General features: G+C 30.4%; 1 protein-coding gene across 2 annotated transcripts; it reads right to left on the bottom strand.

Moving 5' to 3' along the window:
* Positions 1 to 4,673: 4,673 nt before the first annotated feature.
* LOC132731527 (leucine-rich repeat transmembrane protein FLRT3-like) lies at positions 4,674 to 23,176 on the bottom strand. 2 transcript variants are annotated; one of them, XM_060717728.1, is made up of 8 exons: positions 23,068 to 23,176; positions 20,308 to 20,542; positions 19,936 to 20,090; positions 19,240 to 19,506; positions 17,803 to 17,914; positions 16,665 to 16,799; positions 15,288 to 15,353; positions 4,674 to 5,527 (listed from the first exon to the last, which is right to left on the bottom strand). In XM_060717728.1, the coding sequence occupies exons 2-8, from the start codon at positions 20,516 to 20,518 to the stop codon at positions 5,316 to 5,318; spliced, it is 1,158 nt and encodes a 385-aa protein (XP_060573711.1). In that variant the 5' UTR covers positions 20,519 to 20,542; positions 23,068 to 23,176; the 3' UTR covers positions 4,674 to 5,315. The 2 variants fall into 2 exon arrangements, with proteins under 2 accessions (XP_060573711.1, XP_060573705.1); XM_060717722.1 differs by lacking the exon at positions 4,674 to 5,527 and adding an exon at positions 12,213 to 12,474.
* Positions 23,177 to 24,701: the final 1,525 nt, after the last annotated feature.

Genomic DNA, 24,701 nt, shown 5'->3' with positions numbered 1-24,701 from the left:
TGTTCTCAAACGTTGCTAGTCCTTTTTGAAAACAACACGGTCATTCAAAAGTTTCTTGTATAATCTTGCAAAAAAGGACGTGGAATCTAGAAGAAAAGATAAACACGGTAAATTCGTATCATTGCTCTAAAACTCTCATTGAAAAAGATGTTTTAAAGATGAAATTCATGGCATATAATATGTGCCTCTATCTCCCAAAATTATAAGATAATACATACATGTCAGCACGAAAGAGGTTGTAACTGATTTCTAAATTCATCTCTGACACTTTAGTCAGATTGTGATTGCTGGTCTTTGCCCATCAAATTATTGATAATTTCATCATATATTCATACATGTTTATATTCAGCTTTGTTCTCTAGAAAACTGAGGGATGATGATTGATAAGTTGACAGAACTAATGTTAGTCAGTATGCTATTAGATCATATGATTCTAGAACAGAATTTACAAAATGTTTTTGAACGCTCTGGGGGAACATGATATTACTGCTTATTGACATGAATTCTATCTTCATTTTATTATTGTATCGTAGTTTACTATCATATATTGATTCAAAACACTCAAATTTTCTTAATCTATCTAATTCCCATATATTGTCATGTTGAGTTCCTTTTTTCTAACACTAAACTTTTGTTTTATTGTAGCTACTTAAGTATGTCATATATATTCAATGTAAACTATTTTAAGTTCAGGTCAGATAAATACGTGTAAGCAGACGATCAAAGTATGTAATTATGTAATGATTTGTGTTTCTCTGTAGTTGTGCTGTGTCTTCATTCAAAAAGTTCATGTCTTGTGCTTATTGAACTATATCTCTAAAAAGGCTGATGTTCGTCAACTCAACCTAAGTCTTGTGTACAAGCTCTTACATCAGTGGAAGTATGTTACAAGACTCATGTTTATAAATAGATATATTGAAATTAAACAACTCTTATTGAATTACAAGTACACCTCTGTTGTTTGATTTATTGTTGCTTTTATTTTTCTATAATGAAGTAAATTCCTTTAACGTCTGATGTACTGTTTTTTATTCAAAGAAGGGCAAATCCATAACAAAAATTCAACAATTTAAGGGTAATGATAAAATTAAGGATAGGAATGAATCTTGGATATTAAAATAATTGTTTCATTCGTTTTAATAATTAATTTGTAGATTTTAACTTTGCTATAGGATTATAAAACAATCTATTTATGATATAACAAATGTTTTCTAACAGTTACGTTGTATATATGAATATCTTACTACGATTTCTTAACTGCATTACAACCAATGGTTGTTGAGTGTTGTATCTAAAAGAACACTACAATGTAATGAAATTTATAAGTATTCGTGCATTATGTGATGACATAAATACGATCTATATTTCTTTAAAAAACATATGAAAGATGTCAAAAGCAAAACCGGTTCAACTTCATTAAATGAAATTTTCTGTCTCAGTTTTACCTTAATCTTCGTTCTTTTTCAGAAATATTCTGCATTTTTGTTCTTTGTTCTTGCTGGCACCAACATGAAATGTCAATAATAAACGAATATATTGACCAAAAAACAAATAAAGATTATTATTTCTTTCTATAAAATAATGATTTGAAGATGATACATGTGCAAACCAACTTTTGCTAATGAAGTTACAAATCACTGACTAATTTATGTGTGCATATGTTCAGACTGGTCCTTAAATTTACAATTCCAGACTTATATTAAATGTGAAAAATTAAAAAAACTAATATCTAATTGGTATCCTTATCATCAAGGTTGTTTAATTTCGCACATTGTTTTCTCGTTTAGGGCAAACGCTTTCTATTACTTGGGGACCATACGCAGTTTTAACTGCCGTATGAACACATCTGTGAATGTTTCTAAATTCAAAATGTCATCACTTTTATGCGAAAACGTTGAATTCTGATTCAGCTGGTGCTAGGGGACGTGAAAGATAGCTTGCACGTGACAATACCTCCATACACAGGCTCAATCAAACCGTGTCTGCAACATTTTCAATTCTGCCGTGTTGGACTTTCTTTAAGTATTTTTTTATCCATTTTCTGCTGATGTGAGCTCTGCTATAAAGATTCTGTTCTGGAATGAATATATTACTGTTAAATATTTATTCAATATTGCCATCTTTTATGCAGCTAATGGAATTAGAACTTGACAAAGAAATTATTCATGTTTGTTTTTATTCAGTGTTATCTCAACATGTTTCTCAATGTAAAAATTTGCACAATTCTCAGCAGTTACTTTATTAATTATTCAACTTGTGTTCATTTTTAGATGAGAATTAAAACAGGGATAAAAACTTTTTTTTAAAAATGTTAATGAATTAAATACATTGTCAATTTACAATTTTTGCACAATCATGATGGTTGATTTATTTCTAAAAACAAACGGATAGTCAGAATTAATTTTGTCGCATACATCTTCATTGGAAGTGATTAATAAATATTAGCTTAGATGTTTAAAGAGATAAGTATATGAATTTGCCAAGTAGAGCTGAATTGACTTTATATTTCAAAAGATTGACTGTTATAATGTCAAATGACCAACAGTTGATATAGGAATTTAACATTTTAAATTACAGGAAAAATCATATAAATTATTCAGACATTGCTTTAAGCTTCGAGAGTAATTTATCTTTAATGCAAAGCAAATTATAAAATAGAAAACAATTATTGCATAATGCAAACTTATTTTGACTTCTACTTGTTCACTCTATATGCAAGTGAATGGGCATATTTTAACGTATGCAGCAATTCGTTTTCATTTTTACAGTCATGTAGTTCATATACATGATGCATTCTGTTCTTAAAGCGCCATCTAGTGTCTAGAATGTTGCCTCGTTACACACTTTGTTTGTTTGTTTGATACCAGCAGTGTACATTGCGACTTTTTCACCTCATAGTGTGACATTTTGCATTTTCCCTCAAAATAATCAAATATCCTCTATTATATGTATTTTTCATATAAGAAAATGACATGGCATATGAAAAAAAAAGTTTAAATAATAATTATTGTTACAACTACAAGGTATGTGGTATTTATTAACAAACTAACATCATTCATGTCTTTGTTACATGGGATTAATATCTTTAGGTCCGTGCTAGGGGGTGTAATATTTCATTGCCTCTTATAAACATACTAAGAAAACGGAGTCTCCATGTGCGTGCGTGCGCACGCCCCGTTCGTGCGCGGGTTTTTAAAGTGTATGATATTATTTTATGCAGCAAAAGCAGAAAATTTTGTTTGCTGCAAGATGTGAGTAAATCAGCTTTTCGTAATCTGACGTAAATATACATGTTAAGAGAAATTATTGTGAATCCGACAAATAAATGCAAACTTTTAATAATCAAACATAACACAACAGAAATGAAATAAGGAAAACAGTACGGAAGATTTACTTATTTAAGGCTTATAGAATGAAACATATTTCAAACAAAATTATGACATAATAAAAACATAATAGTTAGTACTGAGACAATAACTTTCGAAATATTAATCTAAAGTGTTTTAATTTGAATTTTTATTTGTTGATAGTCTGCTTACGATTGGTTTAATCTTTCTATATTCACAACTGTTCATTGCCCTTCCACAAATGTTCATTTAATTTTGTTGAATTGCGTTTGACTGTAATCCCATAATTATGTATTGGATGCCCAGTATGTTACTATAATTTATCCGATAGATATATTTTGCATTTGTTGACTACACGTAAACACTTCATTTATCTCGTTTTCTTCTGGTCGAAAAAGAAAACTCAGAAGACCAGACGTGTAACTTGTATATAATGACAACAACAACACCGAGTCCAATCGTTCACTGTGTTTCCCAGGCGGAGAACGCGTGAAGAGATCAATTTAACAGGTGGAAAACCGATATTGTGGTAAGTAAACCAGAGATGTTTAAGCCAAAAAAAAAAATTCATATAAGAACATAAAATTTTGAGTCACAGGATCGATCTTTAAGTGTATTTTCTGTCTTTAATTATAACATGCAGGAAATTTAAGTCCCATCAACCAAGATGTTGTATTTTGCAAATATTTTACTCAAAAATTTAGCAATGAGGATTTCTATTATATTTTCACAGAACCGAACAGACCTTCATCTATTGCTTATAAGCAATTCGACATAAGGTATGAAAATAAAGACTTCTGTTTGCTTGAACATTTGGAACGAAAATATTGGAATTTAAAGGTTCAGTGATCAATAACATGTGAGATATCCATAAAAACTGGAGTAACCAAAACATCCACCTGCACATGCGTTCTTTTTGCAATCTGATGAAACCACATGAAAAGTTCGGCTCATGCGTTCATTTTGAAAATTCGCTTAAACGACATTATACTCCAAAGATACAGAATAGAAATAGAGCAGGCTTTTGGTGGACGAGGATATGTTAATAACGAACCTTTAGAGCAGCAAATGTTTAGAAGTTTGCTTGGATGTCAAGTTATTGGCTATCAAAGAGTGATTTTACCAATTTTGTGACTTTTCTTGTACAGTTGTCGATAATGATCTAATAAGTTAACAAAGATTTGGCGTGTTTGAGATGCTTGCCGGATAAATTAATCATACGAGATAAAAATAGGCTATAAAATTTTGTGAAATATGCATTTCAAAGAAATTGAAGACAATTTCTAATCAAGTATCGGTTTTCCACCTGTAAAATTGATCTCTTCATGCGTTCTCCGCCTGGAAAACATAGTGAACGATTGGACTCGGTGAACAATAGTGTGTGAGTTTCAATTCGTACAAATTTTGCACAAAACAAAACATGGAGTTTCGTAGCCTGGGTTCCAGTCTGATGATTGTTTATGTGCTTTTGTTCGGCAAATCGATACTATCAAAACCAGAGATGTTGTGCTATCTATGACGATCGAGTATGTTAAAGCGCGTCTGTAATGAATAAGCACAAAATATCAACGCCTGAATCCCAGGCTAAGACTTTAACTGAAGTGACCTCATCTATTGAAAATGTAGTACAAAATTTAAATAAAGAATCAAGGTTATGTTTTAATTAACACATTTTTCCGAAACAAAGACACGTATTTATAAAAGTAAACCCCTAAATACCTGATCCAAATATATTTGTTAAGACACATTTTCATACTTGAAACATGAACAATTAAAGATTTGTTTTGTAAATCACGTACTTGTATATTTATTACTAATAAAGTAAACTTAAATCTATCCATTCTTTTATAGCTAAAAAAATTTAATACATGTATACGAAAACGTGGATGTTTTCACATCACTCATATTAAATGTCTGTAACATTAACGAAATGGGATACAGATTATATTCAATCAAACAAATTTTCCTCTATTTTTTCAGGTTTAATTTCAGCCTTCCTATGTCCTTGACTTTGTTCCATCTGCCACGTGCTTTAGCCTGTCGATTCTTTGTTTGTCCGGACTGTTTACGCATACATATTATTAGACCTAGACACACAATTGCTATGACCAGCGCGAGAAAGGCACAACCAAATGCTAGCATTCCAAACAACGTGAGACATTTCTTGAGCAATACAATCCCTGCAATTAAAAAAAACAACAGGTAATTGACTTATGTTAATTTTTTATCTTTTTTAATTATGTACATACGACGATCTGTCATCAGTTTGCATTGCATTTTCTATTTTTTTGTCATTTAAAACAAAGCCGTACATATGATAACGAAACATACGAAGAGAAAAGACAAGCCTTAAATAGCTGCCATTTCTGGTGCTTTTAAATATAAATCTTCTCTCGTATAATAAATGTTTTACTTTAAATCTAACCATTAAACTTTTTTGAAAATGGATTTTTTTCAATTGATGCCAACATTTTTTTTAACAGGTGACATTTAACATAGGGTTGCCCGTATTTTCAATGCGAATCTGTATATACTTGCAACAATTATTCTAATATCCATTACTCAGTGAGTATTACAATAAGTATTTCGTTATCATTGTTTCGTGTTATTGCTGCTGTTGTTGTTAATGTTGTTGGGTTGTACGTCGCTCAAACACAGTAGATGTCATATGGCGACTTTCAAACTTTACTGGCGGACGAAGAGCTTAGGGACCCCTGCTTACATAATTTCTGACAAGGGGCATATGATATAGTAAACGACCTTAACTACTAGGTCACGAACGCACCATCTCGTAATTACGATATTATTATCTCATTTTACAGGATTAACATCTAGTAATTATGTTCCTAATTATAAGATACGCCCCTTTATTATATGATTTTTCGGTAGTTTATAGAAATATATCAGTGATATAAAACTTATATATGATAATTTCACTGTTTTGAGTTTAAGCCCCTTCATTGTTTCAGTGAAATACCAGCGTGCACAGTAGTGGAAACCAACTTAAAGAAGAGACGTCAATGACGTCACGTTTATAATATTTGGCGCGCTTTTCATTTAGTATTAGGTTAAATGACCTTTTAAAAGTTGTTTTTTTGCATATAATGAAAGGAAAATTTGTTTAGTTTAGTGTAAAATCAAAATATATTTCACCTTGTTAACAACAAAAGTTTATATTTCACTCGTGGCTGCGCCACTCGTGAAATATACCTTTTTGTGCTCACTCGGTGATCAATTTTCGGCTCTTACACTGAACTTAACTAATATCCTCTATATCATAAAATATTCTACGTGACACACTTCTGCTTTTCTAGCAATCAATAAATAATGTAGGAATTAAAAGATTATTTAAATCTTTATATAGTACATAACGGTCAAAAGAAAAACATGTAACCTACTTTGCGTTATATAAGATAATCCCGTGGCTATATAATTTTACAAGTCTTTTCATTTATGAAAGTTAAGTTCGTTAACGTACATGTTCTTTAGATATTAAAGTTTGTTATACATGGCTGTTATGATTTATACTTAAAACGTTGTTTTGAACGAACCACAAATCCTAAAGATAAAATAGAACACACACCGAAGAAAAATACAAAATAAATAAATATAACAATATAAAGGGACATATAATTTCTATATCTTAATACAGATACATTAAATTTATATTAAGAAAACTGTTTTCGAGAAATTGTTTAATTGCTGTCAAGAGGGTCTTAAAATCGTGGAATGTTTCATAATCCTAATATGTATCAATTTTAATCAAAGCAAAATATTGTTTTTCTTAAATAATAGATTTAAACAGACGTATGCATATATATATATTTATCACACACCCGTGTTGATTTTGCGTCTCCATAAATATGGTATTGCACGGCCGTGCATATATTTTGACGTTTTTGTTTGTTTGGATTTTTACGGCACGTCAACACATAACTGGCCATATCGTGCCGAATGCTATAATAGGCTTAAAATATTATGTAAAACATTGTAAATGACAATAGAAATGAGCCAATTAGATCCTAGAATACAAATTTATCTCTTTTAAATAATCAATTATGTTTTTTTCTGATGGAATTGTATTAAAAAGTTCTTTGAGTGAATTTACAGAATAAAATCTATTACGGGCCTGTGAAAAATCATGACATTCAAGAAGAAAATGCTTGACAGTAAAATTTTCATTACAACCTACACAGAAAGGGGCATTGTCATTTGTGAGGAGATAAGAGTGGGTAATTTTAGTGTGTCCAATTCGGCATCGAAGAAGAACTGTTTGATCACGGCGGTTTGACAGAGATAGAGATGGTGACATATCAAGAGATGGGTTTATATCGTGAAGTTTATATTTTGACGTGACGTCATTACCGTTATACAAACAAATTGTAATGAAGCGCTAAATGTAAGCGTCATACTATAGGCGCGCTAATGAAAAAAAAACTCTTATTTCACTCTAAACGATCTTTATTTTGGGTTTGTGATAAACTGAATATTGAATTTGTGTTAAGTTCATTGCTGAATTTATTAAACTCATTGAATAAAATAATATAATTTATTCAACTCTTGCAATAAATTCAGGATTGAACTTACACTCATTCAATATCCTCTATATATAACATCAAATGCATATATTAGTGATTTCAGGACGTGATCTTCACAAACTGTGGAAATACGGAAAATTCTTTTGGATTTTATGTATTTCCGCTGTTGAAAAGGAAAACAGTTCTGTCAGAAAGCTTGTAAGTTATAAAAATGAGTTTTAAAAAGATAAGTCATTGTTAACAGAAAACAGTCAGCCTGCTAGAAAATTTCAATATCAATGTTGATAAGTAAAGCTTTGAAACCCCTTTATCATGAAGTAAATAAATGATAAACAATAAACCAGAAAGTAATTCAACAATTACTCCTTATAATGAAGGATAAATGAAATTGATCCCCTTTGGTAACAAGAATTACGTCTTTTTAAGTCTCTAACTACGCTACTGTCCGTAGGTACATGTGCTGCTTTTGTATTCCAATTTCACTTGAGCTTGCAAAAAAACAAAAACAAAAAAAACAACAGATATTTAATTATTTATCACGGGTATACAATAACTCAATAACAATAATGTGAGTTTGTTTTCAATCCTGTATTCCTTTTATAGAATAATATTCTTTATTATTTTATTCCCTGGAAAAAACCCCCGAAGAATTACCATAATTATAAAAAATGGACAATTTGCATCATTTACTGATTTCTTTATGAATTTTATCCCAGAATATCTTTAATACATCATTTTTGCATATATTATTAGGTCAACTTTGAAAAAACGCTTTTCATTAAAACAATTTGGATAATTATCGGTATCAAATGAAATGCTAAGATCATAAGTGTGGCAGTTAAAGTTATTGATTATTAGAAAGAATCTGTTGCGTTTAAATCATTATAATATCAGTCTCTCATTTTTCATGTAAAATGTTTTAGATACGCCAAAAAAAAAAAGTTTTTGGATTTAAATATGATCAAATATACCGACAAGTTTATCATATATCTCCGTCTATTCAGCCTTGAGATCAATTTACTTATCAAAGAAATAGGTTTCATTTGTCAAACATGAAATAGCCCTTACTTCTGTAGAAAAAAGGGGAAAAACAAAGCCGTTAAATATTTCATTCATAAAATACTATTCTCGAAACATGACATGTGATTTTTTATACATGTCTCATCTAGTAACTATAAACAAAACTATCTTCAACATATTCCTTTAAGAAAAATTATGTTTTTTTATTCATTTTATTTATTTATTGGCTTCATTGTAACAGCGAAGACTATTTATCAAAAAAACATTGCATATTTTATAATGTTATGTATAACAATATTGCTGTAGTCCCGTTACATCTATATCACCACACATATTGTCATAATGATGTAACCTCTTTTTAGCTATTATAAAACCTCATTATTACCGCATGTATTGTAATAGTAAAGTAACATGTATTGCAATTGTTTTAGTGTTTAACTTTAAAGCTTTAACATCATCACGCGCAACAATAACAAAGAAAGATGAATTCATGACTCAAAACAATCTCTTATGTATTTGTTGATGTTTACTGACTGCTAGAAATGATGTAGACTTACCATATTCACCATACATAGTTTGATATCGGTGGTATATATAAATATAGACCAATCATTTGATACTGAGTAAATATTAAAACGGAAGTTAACTAAATAACTGTTTACATCACTGTTGCGTACGTCAATGCTACAAAGGTGAAAATAAGCTGACAACAACGTTATATAAATTTATCTTTTACATTATACATGACTCCAAATAGTGCATATATTGCAAAAACATCACGTAAGTCAATCTAAAATAAGAACACAAAGAACATGCAACAGCCGGTTGCCATGGTGACAAATTATCACAATTATAGTTATATAACAACTTAAATGGTAGTAATTGTCTACTATATACATGATAATTTGAGTCATTATCTACAATATACAAGATAATTTGCAATTCTTGACAAAGACATGTATCATGTGTTTGAATACCAGCAGAATCTGGTACACTTCTATGTCATTTTCGAACAAGATGCGCATAAAAACCTTGAAATACATGTAGAAAAAAAAATAGAGTCAAGACATTGTCGGTTCGATAATATAAATTATAAATATGTTCTTACATTATGAGGTTATAATGCGGTTTTTATCCATTGTTGAATACAATATTTAATACAATTGTACGAGTATATAGCTGTTAAATTAAACAAATTTTGATCCAGGCACTATGGTATGGTAGCACGGCACAATGAATTAACTAAACATTAAAGGGACTCCACTGAGGTTTAAAAGCCTAAAAACATAACATTTGAATTTCTTACTTAAATGAGCTGGGGCACTTTAAAGAGAAATATATACAAAGATAGTTAAGAAATATACTTTGAAATAAATTGAAAATCGTATTTTTATGCTTTCCTTAGTCCGATTTGAGTGAAAAGCGTTTAAACGCTTTTCATTTTGGGTCATTTTTTACAATTTGAATAATTATTCTGGAAAAACTTAGTGCGGCAATGATCTGAAATTTTGCACAAAGATTAGTGGTCTAAACCTACATCAAATGGTACATTTATCTGGAAAAAATATTTTCAGTCCCATCATGTCAAAAAACCTCAGTGGAGTCCCTTTAATTTGATACGGAAGTCAGTCAAATGAAAGAGAGACCAGATAAAGTTTAATAAGGATTTGTTATTATTTTTCTTTATGCTGTAAATGAAACCAAGGGCTGATGAAGTATGATATGCGTTTTATTTACTTATTTTTTTATTACTTAGATATGCTTAGATAACATATGAGCCGTGTCATGACAAAACCAACATAGTGGGTTTGCGACCAGCATGGATCCAGACCTGCCTGCGCGTCTGCGCAGTCTGATCAGGAATGAGGATATATGCTGTTCGCGTACAGAGAAACTACTGTGGATGCGCAGGCTGGTCTGGATCCATGATGGTCGCAAACCCATCATTTTGGTTTTGTCGTGACGCGGCTCAATTATATTTTTATTATTACTTGCCTTTTTATATAGATATGTACAATCGCTGATGCTTTACCCATACCATGCTATCATATCAAATAGGTATTTATCATTTTAGGGAAAATTTCAAAGTATTATTTGACTGAATAGCGATCAGTGCAGACTATAACCCAACGGCTGATGTGTTTTGCACTGGTCGTTTGATTTGAATAGGTTGCCTCCAGGAGGCAAAATAATACTAAATTAAATTTTGGTTTATCATTTAATTGTCATATTAAATTTTCCAAATGGATCCTTGACTTTCACTTAATACACTTACACGATAATTCGTTAAAATGTTGAATTTCTTTTAAATAAATATATCATTTGGGATAAAGTGGAAGAATGTATGCATTTAGAAAAAAACACTATTTTTTTTTTCAAAATACTTTAATATTAAGTTCTGAAAATCGTCATAGTTTTATAAACAAAATGTTCACGTTTAACATCATAAAATTCCCTTATCTGTGTCAAAAATAAACTCTGAAAAAATAACATAGAATGTTTCCAAGTGATCAATCAATTTAACGTGAAAAAAAGCATATTTGCAATGTGAGGAAAATATCCGATGCGAATGATATTTACAAATGACTATTTAGAAAGAGAATAAACTAAAATGTTAAAAGATAAAAGTATTGCATATCATAACCTTAAAACGATTTATTAGAAAATAATGCACAAAGTACAAAAGTTCTCGTTACAGTAACAGCATATAAACAACATAATGTACCCTCTGTATAGCAACCGTCTCCATAGCAATGACCTCTTTACAACGACGGTATTTATAACAACTGCATACAACAGATTTAACCACAGTTCCAAGAATCGCCACACGACAAAAATAATAAGCTTTGTCTGGCAAAAGGTGTTTGCTCTGTGAAAAGATGTACTGCAACATGAACCAGAATGTGTTTAAATTGACATAAGTTATTAATTCATTAGATAATTTTCTTGCACAAATGTCTTCTATTTACAAGCTGCCTGCAAAATATTTCTTTTATTCTCTTCGTGACCAGTGATAACTGTTCAAACCGTGTTTGTTACAAAAACGATTATCATATTTTGAATTGTGTTTATACAAAAAAATAACAATTCAATGTAAGAAAAATAAATATGAAAAAATGATAGATGTTAAAGATGGTGTTAGGGATGTACACAGATAGTAAACTCCGATACATACAATCGTCGGAGGACTTTATTCATTGACAAATTACAGTTTGTTATTTGTGTTTTTTGTGTTTTTTTTTTCCAAAATAAATGATTGTCCACAATTATTGTCATGAAAAAGTGAGTTCAGGATCGAATTTCAAGAGTGACGTCAATTGTTGAATTACTTGAATGACGTCACATTAGAACACATTACATCTTTTGAACGTCTTTAAGTCTTATTCCAGCGTCAAGTACTTTATTCCACCGTTTTATAGCGTTCCCTCTGCGCTGTTTCTTCTGCTGATCTTGTTTTCGTACATGGACAATCAAAATCAAGCTAATTATGACGAGTATAACGGCTACGAGTGCGCATGCGTATGCAAGCAAAGCGAAGAGGGTGTGACACTTTCCTAACACTACTGCCCCTGTAAAAGCAAAAGGTTGGATGGTAATTTACAAACTAACACATATGAGCATTCATAAGCATTTGTCTAGTTAACACAAAAACAATTGCTTAATTAAAAATCATATAAGCTTATGCCATTATAAACTGTGTAATCATGATGTTTTAAATTTATAAATGTTTAAGAATGTAACTGTAAAAATATCAAGTTTTACTGCGAAAGGGTATGCGATGAAATATAATTGTCAATCCTTACTCTCCTAATTGTTATTGCCTATCCAAGATTATTCTTGAGAATTCGGTTTTAACTTGTCGTTTTATGATAGAGAAACTATATCATTTGTACAATGTTTGTTTAAAACTTCAGTTTAAATGAGTATAAATATTGGGTACCAAAATGTTGATATCATACTACAACTTGTTAACTATTTCGCGGATTTTTGAATTACTTTTATTTGTATTCAGTATATGTATGTTGCATATTTGTATATTTATCACTTAAATATTGGTCCGTCTAAGAAATGTGGACTCATGATATAAATTTTATACATGCAACAGATCCGTCCATCTTCAAAAAATCAAAATAGTATGAAAAAGAATACGAGCGTAGAGTCACAGAAAATTGATAGGGTTGGCTGGCTATCCTAGTCTGCTAATATAATGCTAATATGTATATAATGTATATTTGCACATTGGGATAAATAAATTTCGATTCATATGCAAAAGCTTTGATTTTTTTTTTGTGGTACTATTCACTCATTTAAAAGAAATAGATAGATTTAGAGAGATGCAAAATGTAACTACTACATGCTTTGGCACATTCAACTAGAGAGAAAAACCAAATCCCTTAAGAACGTCCACAACGGCAGGATTGAAAATGTTGCGACCTCGGGATCACTTTGTTTCCAGAATTTTTATTAAACTGCCTGTTTATGCACGATACTGAAAATTGCCAGCCCCGGTTTATGCCCTCAAGCATCGGTTTAAGCAGCTTTTTAAACATTTTACATGTTGAGGTGTTCTTTAAGCAAAAGCAATCCCTCAACATACCGATTCCTTCTATTTAAAACAAAACAATCAAAAAATCATTACTAAATACAAACAATTCAACCTACTATTATTTCATGTAACATATGTGTATTTGGATATTTGAATGTATAAAAGAGTCATACGTCATACATTTAGCAAAATATAAATATAAATAAAGAAAATAAACGGACGTCATAACAGAACCATTTTGCGTAGGATTATTTTAAAACAGGTGCACTGATTTTGGTTAATACACGTTGTTAGAAATTAGGAAAATCATTGCGACATCATACAAATCAGCCTAATTCGTATCAATATAGCCATGTGAAATGATGTGGTAAGTATCTGTCTAATGTGCTTGATGTCATGAAAATTATTGTCACGATAACCATTTATTGCCATATATAGGAGTTAAGTAACAAATAAACGGTTGGTAACATGTGCCTTTTGTTATGTTGTTTTAAAGCGCTCTAGCACAATAAGGTAATGATGCTGAAGCAGCAAAAATGGTGCCGATCCAAACAAATGTCGTTCAACGTTATATCTTTTCAAAAAGTTTCAACTTTTAATTTACTAATTAAGTTTTCTTTCAATACCTTTCCTAAACATTAAAAAGCTCATAATGCTATTAAAAAAACATTAATCAGGCAGTAAAAATGAAAAAGTTTCAGACTCTGTGTAATTTAGTTTGTTCATTGACAGTAGACAGTAAAGTAAAGTACAAGGTACCGTTCACATCCTCAAGCACTTATAATGTTTGTTGAGAAATTTTGAATTCAAAAACATCCATAGATGTGTTAGTATGACGGTGAATAAGTTTTGTTTCACCTTAGTAAACGAATGACAATGTGTCCATATTGTGAAAAACAATTTCATGAACACGATTTTATATTATGCAGTTTGTCATTTGTTTTGGTACAGAATGTTTTGAATAATAAAACCATAAGTCATCAAAATGTGTGAACACATATGCAAAAAGGTAAAATTCAAAACCCTTACCAAGTTTAATCATTATCCGAGTTCTGCATGCCGAAATTCCTTCCTTGAAACGGTGCCACCCTGTAGCCACATGGTCGTGGTCGATATGTATAAGAAAATGGTGTATATTCCATTGTAAGGGAAACTACACGACATTCTGTTCGCTTTAGCCGTTATATGGCAATTCTTACAGACTGCTTTGTAAGATTTTGGAAATAAAGGTTTTATGAATGTTTTGTTCTTTTAATGAATGTTCTGTCCCAACGTGAACCAATTCTGTTGCATATTAAGCGGATTGCACCCCTTTTTGTCACCCGCAGTTAGTCTTTATTGATACATTGTTTTTGTAAATGAAAATGTACGGAAAGTCAACTAAATAATGAAGACGGTGTTTTTCAAAAGTTGATTTAGTACTGCTAACTGTTAATAAATGATTTAACCATCACACATTTGAAGAAACTATAGTCAAAAATTCTGAATGGTATATATGTTATACTGATGAACGAAAACATTGTCATTCGCTTATCATATGTCAAAAATATTCGATATGGACATTACCTGTTATAAACATGACGGTTAAATTTTGATTTTTACAACAAATTCTTTCTCAATAATTGGAATCCCTTACAATTTCACATATATTGTTAACTATTATAGTGAAAAATAGAAAGATTGCAATGTAAGCTATAAAATCCTATACTATTGGAAGATAAAACGAAGAAGAAAATACACAAAGACAAGTGTGAAAATAATAAATCGGTGATGTATTAGTGAATCAGAAAGGCTTTCTTATGTAGCTGATTATATATCATTGCTATCCTTTCTTACCTATTGTTCCATCGCAGAGATTGGCTATCCTACAATTGTCCTCGTAGTATTTCCATACACTCATACCTGTCAATACAAGATGATTCTGTTACAAATCAGGAGAAGATACTCCATTTTAAAATATCAAAATAGTGAATGAAGGGTCCCTAACAAACGCCAAAAACGGCAAATTTTAAAATGTTTCCAGCTCGGTTTGATTAAACCACTTGAAAATGCAAGCTGCCTTCCACGCTTAAGATTTGTAATTTTACACAAATATGTTCTTCAATGGGTATACACAGTATAAAATTTTTATTATCATTAAATATAAAAATCACATGAACATGTGAAGATACGAAGCAATTTGAAACAAACATTGTGAACGAAAGCACTTTTCCTGATATTATTGCTAGGCTTAAAGATGTAACGCCTAAATATTACCTCTAGGTTTGTTTAACCTTATGCTGTTCACATATGGTCTGTTCTAGACTAAACACATTTTTAAGGCAAATGTATTGTATTTAGTCAAAACAATAACTCAACAAACTTTTAATATTGTGACTATTAAGACCCCACTATATTATAAGTTATAATTTTTTTACCGGTTATATGGCCATATAGTAAACAACCTTTTATATATGGCCATATATTCAGACAGGAATCTTTATATCGTATTTTAATAGAGCAAACTTCCCTTTTAGAGACAAATACTTTTATGAATTGACAGCAGCCGAGTATTTAAAACTTTATAATACTGCAAATTTGAAACGTTGCTTTTCATTGGATAATCCTGACGTTAATATTGTTTTATATACACGGCTGCTGTCGATTAATGAAGAAATTTACTTTTGACTCTTGCTGTATTAAAAATTCGTTATAAAGATTGTTGACAGGTTTTATATACGGTTGTATATAAACGGCTGTTTGTAATATAACCCTTGCCATCGGATCGGGTTATATTTGCAAATAGCCGTTTATATAGGGCCATATAACCAACAATTTTTTATCTAATAATATAAACGTCACAATTATCCAATGAAAAGAGACGTTGCAGAATCTTGCGGTATTTTAGTTTCTAAAATAAAGTATTTATTAGTCTGTTTATTAAAATGATTATTGCGCAGTCATTGTAATAAAAGATGTTGCAAGGATTTCATTATTGGTAGAACTAAATGATTGTATAACATGTTTTTTGTTTGTTATTTAGTTAATGTATTATTGCTTACTTTACAGTATGGCGTGCCGAAACATGAAAAAGCTCCGGCATTTGAGATACTTTTTCGTTGTAATTGTACATAAGATACAATAGTGGGAAACATATATCTTACATTTTGTCCAAAACAGCAAATTAAAAATGTTGAAGGCTTCTTATCTTCCCCTTTGGAAAAATAAACGTACCTGCAACATTGCTACACATGTAGTCTCCGGACATTGAAATGTTGTTTTTTGCTGAATAATCCACAAACCAAGTGTTGTCACAGCTACATGTCCACTGTATGTTGTAAATGTCCACTCCGGATAGAGAATTTAAATCTAAAAATAGGAACGTCCGAAACTTACTTCAAAATGACAACAAAGAAAGTGTAATGAAGGGCGACATATCCATGGTAAATAAATTGACATGATCATGTGATAATTACTTCATCTGGTTTTAGTGAATATAAACTGTATATTGTATATTCAATAGAATATAAAATGATCACTTTTTCCAGATTTTTTTCTTTTATACTTTCATCTAATAATCAGGAAAAAAGTTTATAAAGATTGCTAAATATTTACATAATGCCATGGATTACTGAAATAAAATGAATGATAAATATTACTTTTATGTAATGAATTATTTTTAATTATTGATTTGTTGCTTTTCTTGCTAATTATTATTATTATTCCGCAACATTCTATGAAATTATCGGGGTAATTTACCTTCCTTTCAAACAAATGATGTCTATATGTATATATATTTATGTAAATCATGTAAATCTTTCATTCAAATCTTGTATAACTTTGTATTTGCAATTATCTGTTCATATAACAGTGTTAACAGCAAAAGGCAAGAATTGCGACCATTTGTTTAAATAAAAACTTGAACGCTAAAAGGGACGTCAACAGTAATTAATATGCTCCTCAGATTATATTGAATAATGAAACAATTATTATCAATTTTGTATATTATATTTTAACTCGTTAAGGACACTGTAATTGTTTGCCGCCAATTACTACTCTTACATACAATAATCAACTCATTTACTGGTGTACATTATCAAACAATAATGCACTAAGGCAAACATATCAAAGGATATGTTTGTAATAAAGAGAATGACGTGGGAGGGATTATGTTATATTGCTCAAAACACTATAACTTGTTTCCTGTTAGATAACAATTATTCCTATTTTATAACAATTCCATTAGTACAGTCCCATGTTTCATAGTAGATAAACAGTGGCATGAAATTTTTGCACGTAATCTCGTGGCTCTTGTGACAACTGATTCATTTTCAAATGTAATAAACAAATATAAAAAATCAAGCAAACGTACTGTCAAATATTCCACTTGGTATGGAAACGAACGTATTGTCACTCAGGTCAATATGGGTTAGCTTGGAGTTGAAAGTAAACACATCAGCGGAGATAGTTTCCAAGTCTGCGCCCTGAAATATGTTGATTTATATTAATAGCTTGACCGTTATAAAAATGTTTTGACCCCTGATTTTGCTTTGAATTTTGCAACATCCGAGGTAAGCTAAAATCAGCTTTCTTATTCCTAAAGTGTGCTTATGTGCCGTAAAACCAACCAAACAGGCAGACAATTATTACAGAATTTATAAACCTTTACATTATTTCGTAAAATATATTTTGTGGATTTATTAACATTTTTTTTTATATTTAATGTATACATTGAATTTTAACGTTGAATGAAAAATGAACTGAATTAAGCATTTCATTTTGAAACAAATCACGGGAACGTCAACCTCGTTCTGTATTCGTCAGTTATTTGTTCGTTTAAAAATCTTTAGTGCCGCGACTAAAGTTGAAATACTCGCTTGGAACGCATGTTGTTGTTAACATGGAATATTTGACAAATATAAAACAGATATTGTCATCGATCATTTGGCTAGATGTTTTTTTTAGTCATTCAAGAGACATTTACATGTTCCGTGTTCCTTACGTATATAACTATAACAACAGTAAATATCTAAAGTTAGTACTATCATGTGTGTACTCTAGGGATGTTCAAAATAACACATCAAGGCACGTGGTTAATTATTGTCTAAATCAAGAATACATGTCACGACTAGCGGAATAAGTGATGTAGGCCCACTCAGTTACGTATTCATGTCATATGGCTGTTATATCAACATATGCGTGATTGTTTGAGATGGGTGCGATCCAGATGTTTCTATAAATAGCTTCAACTAGTAATGGGTCAACAAACTGAACTATTTAACTTGTATCTTTGTTATTAAATAAATATAAGGTTGTTGAAATTTCCATTTCCATTTTCTATATAAAACTATATCTTAAAACGATAAATTTATCTTGTTTTCACAATTTAATGTTCGATTCTCGAAAGAATTGTAAAAATGTCTTTTTTATTTAAGCGCATGAATATTTAACTGTTTAGCAGTGTACGATTACAGTTTCACCTTTTCCTGGTGTTTATAGATCAAATGGGTAGTGTATTAAAAAGCAATAATAAGTGATTACTATTGATTTTGAAAGTTGCTATTCGATCGGCAGTTCAACAACAACAACAACAATCACTTTTATTAGAAGCCACGTCACAACAGTTGTTTGTTTATGAATATGTCTGTGCCCTCAAAGGTAACTATATATGATAACAACATTATAATGAGCCCCAACAAAAACAACCAAAATAATTAAGAAGTCATATGGTCAACGATTTATATATATATATATATTTACATGTCTAGTGCGTAAAGCCCCGGGCCACGCCGACACATAATAAGCTTACCACTAAAGCAACAGTTGACAGATTTTTCCAGTTGAAGAGGAGACCTGGTGGTACTGACTTGGTAGAGAAAGGAGTGTATTTCAAGTCAAACTTTCCCATGTTTCTGGGTATAGTATGTGAGTCAAAGGTCATCTTCTCCACACTGAGACCAAACATTCCATTTGGGTCGATGTCATCTATAGATCCTCCTTCGAAACTAAAGAAGTCGAGGTTGTTGAGCTCTGTAAACATCTGAGATGGTATATAATATGTGTCACAATTCCTTATCTGAAAAACAACAACAAACAATAGTGTTTATCACCTACCTCTTAAATGACAATATAAAAATTGTAATTGTTCTAGAATTTAAAAAGACCGGATTTATTGATATCTAGAGTAAAACTGAATGATTTTTTATGTGATTAGAATTAAAATGAATGTTTGAGAAGGTATCCTATACTGCGTCTAAAGAATCTAAACAAGGGGGATAAAATTGGAAAATAATCATAATGCATTTAAAAATATAATTAGATTTATAAATTGATGTTTATAACTTATCTAAGGCATGTTTGCAGTCAGTTCTGTATATAAATATTTAATAATGTGAATGATATTGTGAAGTTCCATGACTTTAGAAGTTTTTTTATCTTTAAAATGACTAAGACAATGCCATTGTGTTTTTATATTTCAAAACCTTAAATATATATCACGTGATACCTTTAAGTACTGTACGTGACTCATGTTGTTGAATGCTCCCGCCGTCATGAACATACTCCCGCCGAAACCGCAGTCGATCGTTAACGTTGACGGATAGTTGTTATCAAACGTTGTTTTATCAATTGAGTCGAAGTTGGTGAAAACCTTTGTGTCACCTTTAAAATAATAATATCTTTTTTAATCTTGTGTGAAGAGTTATACCATTAAGCGAGAGTGAAAATGAGAGTATAAAAATAGGAACTTTAAGTAAAAAGTTGGGGATATTTAAAATACTTATCAACGTATTGGGATGGCCAATGGGTACATAATTTATAAGCAAACTCGAGTAAAACTATTTAAAAAATCAGAACCATCAAACAACAAAAAACATACCAAAGTATGGAAGGAACCCATTGACGGTGATCTCTATTTGTTGTGGGTCCTGACTGAAGCCATTGAAGTCGATAGGACGGTCTGACGTTGAAACCATACTTGCATAGTCACATTCGAACACACCATCGTTATAGGAACAAAAGTTGGGACCTGTCTGTGCCTGCGTGTACGCAACCGACAATATGAGGACAAATACATACCGGACAGCCATCCTCGCGGAGTTTTGATTAACACGCTAGAAAAAAACAAATGAAAAATTGTCATTAATATGTATATATTCTTTGCAGTAACGTTAGTTTTTCAAAACAACATAATTTATAATATATATAAAAACATGACTAGTGATTCAAAATCCACGCCTTTTTAAACGGAAGCCAATTATTATATTTTAAGGAAAATACAAAAACAAAAAACGCATAATGCAGATCAATGAGAAATGAATTAAATGCTTTGTTTACTGATAGAAATAAAGAGAATATTTCGAATCCTATAGTTATAGTACAAAATAGGAAAAGTAAATTGAATGCATCTAATGGATTAATCCGTTAATTCACCAAATTGCTTATTACTTTAAAACATAAGAATAGCATGACAGTGTGTTAATATTGACAAACGACCAATGTCACGTGGGACGTTGTTACTTCATAGATAAATGGGTATCATGCAATTTATTGTCTTCTAGCAGCACTTAGAATCTTAGATGGTAAATTAAAAGTTTAACAGTTGACACTTCACGTTACACATAAGAGTTTCATTTCAGGGCCTAAAATAAAATAGTTTGTTTCCCCTCATGTTACCTTACCCACTAGGGCAGTACTGCATCTACTAATATCATTTCTCTTCATCACATACATTGTTTCGCTTTAAAAATGGCAATGCACGGCCATGCATATTATATTATTTTGACTTGGCGACATTTGCGTATTACATACATAGCGTAAAAAAACACTAAATGTTAGAATTACACTATCATCATTTAATGAAAACTTAAATTACTGTACAATTATTATTTTGTATATGTAAAAACATTGTTGTTGTTTTTTATATTCGTGTAGGTTCATTCCTAAATTAATTGAACTCGTTGAATGAAATGATGTTTTGCTCGTCAGGGAGCCGCATTATATGATTTGTTCAGCTTGTTCAGTAAACTCAGTTTTGAATTTACACTCATTCAATTCCCTTTATTTTATTAAAATTGCAACAGTCTGTTAATGAGTATCAATTATTATACAAATATAATTTTTTTAGCTGGTGAATACAAGGGTATTTGATAGAAAGTAATAACATTGACGTGACGTCATTTGTGTTATATATAATTCTAACACTCCTCGTGATTTTGCACTATAGACAAAGAAGGAAAAAACCGGCGTTAAACTGCCAATAGACACTGGTTAGGAACTACTTGTATATGCGGCTTTTATGTTTTCTCTCTCGATTATATAGTTTACAAACCCTTTTAAAGAAACAATAAAAAAGCATTTTGATTTATATTTCAGTTCTTATAATGTTTTTTTTTCCCAAAAATTTCCGAAATAAATTATTTTAAAACACTAACGCTACGGCCCCCCTTCCCGGGTCATTCCTACTTATTCAAAAATCCAAAACGGTTTTTTAAAAAGTTTTTTAAATAGCGAAATAAACACCGTAAGACCGTGTTATTTTCTTAAACAAGCGTTTAAAGGGCCCCTTTTAAAGTTAACGATACTTTTTTTGAACAAATTATTATGCTTTCGACAGTGGGCCCTTTTCGTATTAAAGAATTTTTTTAAATTTAACTCGTTCAATAAATTTACTATTAAACCTACACTCATTCAATATCCTTGGATTGTAAATAATTAAACTGGAGTATAACTTGAATTAAACATTTTTTTAATCTTAGTTATATGCTTAACAATCACAATTTTCTTTCTTTTAAATTCATACTACTTCGGATAAGAATATAATATCAATTGAAAATATATCAAAAATAAAATAAAAAGATTCAAAAATAGTTTAGCTACCAACCTACCTACATTTACTACCTTACCTTAACTCGCATATATATTTTGAGTTGGCCTAGTACATCTTCTTGTGCATTTTAACAATAAAATCTAATAGAAACTAAGCATTAAGAGATGACAGATGGGATAAAGTAGTTATTAAACACATGTCATCATGACACATGAAAATCTACATTAACTGTATTCAGTTGTTAGCTAATGTACTTGCATTTTATTTAAGACACATATTCCATAACTCCTCATGTTGATTTTTACCATCAAACCCAGAGAAAATATACTTTTACTTTTAAAGCTTTGTTAAATATCGTAGTTATCGTCTTTTTATGAACTGTAGTGCTCTGTAAAATAATTAGAAACCGAGCCTGCACAAACATATAGGCCAAACATAAAAAATTATACTGGTATCAAGTTTGTCAATTCAGTATAAATGTTTTTCTTTGCCCATTACACTCCTTAAAGGGACTCCAGTGAGGTTTTTTTGTCATGACGGGACTGGGGTATATGTTCAACTTCATGTCCGTAATATAGATACCAATATCTAGGTATTTAACTCCTCGTTTAATATATGAATAAATTCTAGAATAAATTTTAAAGCCACAAGCTAAACAAACGTAAATAAATAAGTGTTATAGTCAATTTGTAAATATTTCTTTAGTACATATTTTAGAATTATTTTAATAGAAGTATTTTTAATAATTTATTTTAAGTGAAGCGGCAGACAGATAATTATATATAATTACAATTTATCCGCCATATTTACCGAAGACTAGGTATCCTGTAATGAGTATATCCACAAGCTCGATCAATATTTGAGATTTACATCTTAAGCAAAATATGTCCAATATGTCCAATCTGTCAAACACGACTCAAACATCAGACGGCTTTTAGTAGATACCCTATTTGTATTATTACATGGTCTTAGATTAAAAACACCAGACCATGTGCCAAATATAGGGGTTTAAAAATCATTCGAGATATTTAAACTTTACATTGGTATATTTTTGTTCTTTAGAAATCTGATCAGATTAAATACAGGTTAATCTTCTAAAATGTGATATTTTGTGTTGAAATTATTTTCTTAATCCTTTTAAAGCCTCACCTTAGTTTTACCTCACTTTATTCTTTCAATAAAAAATATATCGCTTTTTATATAAGCTGGATTAATTAGTGACCTGAATTTGAAAAGATTTATTGTATCTTATTTTGTACATATAATTATGTACTTTTATTTCGTTATTAAATACCATTTAACGATTAAATTGAATTAATACGAATAAATAATTAGGGTATTGCACATATGTAACTGTGTCGCGATATGGTTTCTTTTTTGTTTCAATATTTTTAATACTTTATGCCTGATTATAATAGAAATCGTGATGTAATTACGACGACTAAAAATAAATTAGTAAACTTTAATTCTTTTCGACAAATGAGCAGTATTGTATTTCTTTTAAGTTTTATAGACATTCCCCTGGTTACTATTTATGTTCTTCTACCCGTTTGTCTAGTTCATAACCATATTCCTTTATTTGAAACGATGACGGTCCACTTTACACATTAACTTTACATCGACTAAGCTTTTCTTACATGAGATAAGGTCAATATGTAATAAGTGTTGTAAATCTTGAGATTACTTAAAACAAATGTATAGGGTAGTAATTCTTTGATAAGTGTTTTTCCTTTTTTTACGTCTTTCTTTGTTTTTTAACAATAAAATAGGTTGATTTACCAAAGTAAATGTGTTACGATTCATTTGAAATACTACAACCCTATTTGATAAAGAATTATTTTTAACACTAACACCAATTAAATGTTAAAAAATAGTTATAATAACATTTCAGTATGTAACAAAATTATCGTGTAACTTGTAGCCTACAGAAAGTGGCGATAAATGTAAAAGAGTTAGCAAAATGTAAAATCTCCATACAAATTACTAAATCATACCCTCCCCCCCCACAAAAAATCAAAACAAAAACAATAAAAAATCCCAACAAAACAATTAATAAAGAAGAAAAAAAACGTATCAAATGAAAACAAAAATAATTGGCCAATGAGCTATGAAATTACACTAAAATGAAAAGTTTTGAGAAAAATGAAGTATCTTTCAAAAAAAAATAGTCGTCCTAAGTAATACTGGTAAACATGCAAAATTATGTTGTTTCTAAGTTTTCAATGCAAAAAGAAATGTTTTTAATGCCTGCAAAACATTGATATAATAATAAGTACAGGACGTCAAACTGATAACAGACGGACTTTGTCCGAATATAAAAAAGCCATTCTGGGACATAATATGCCTTAAACATTAATTTTACACATCTTTTATCAGCAAGCGTTCAAATTTTTAATAGAAAGAGAAATATTATAAATCTAGAACTAGTTGATGTAAAAGCTGAG

Source organism: Ruditapes philippinarum, unplaced genomic scaffold, assembly GCF_026571515.1.
Source record: "Ruditapes philippinarum isolate M1 unplaced genomic scaffold, ASM2657151v2 ctg833_1_1_1_1, whole genome shotgun sequence".
Lineage (NCBI taxonomy): Eukaryota > Metazoa > Mollusca > Bivalvia > Venerida > Veneridae > Ruditapes > Ruditapes philippinarum.
The sequence above is the reverse complement of the archived record's forward strand: the minus strand, read 5'-3'. Positions and strand labels throughout refer to the sequence as shown.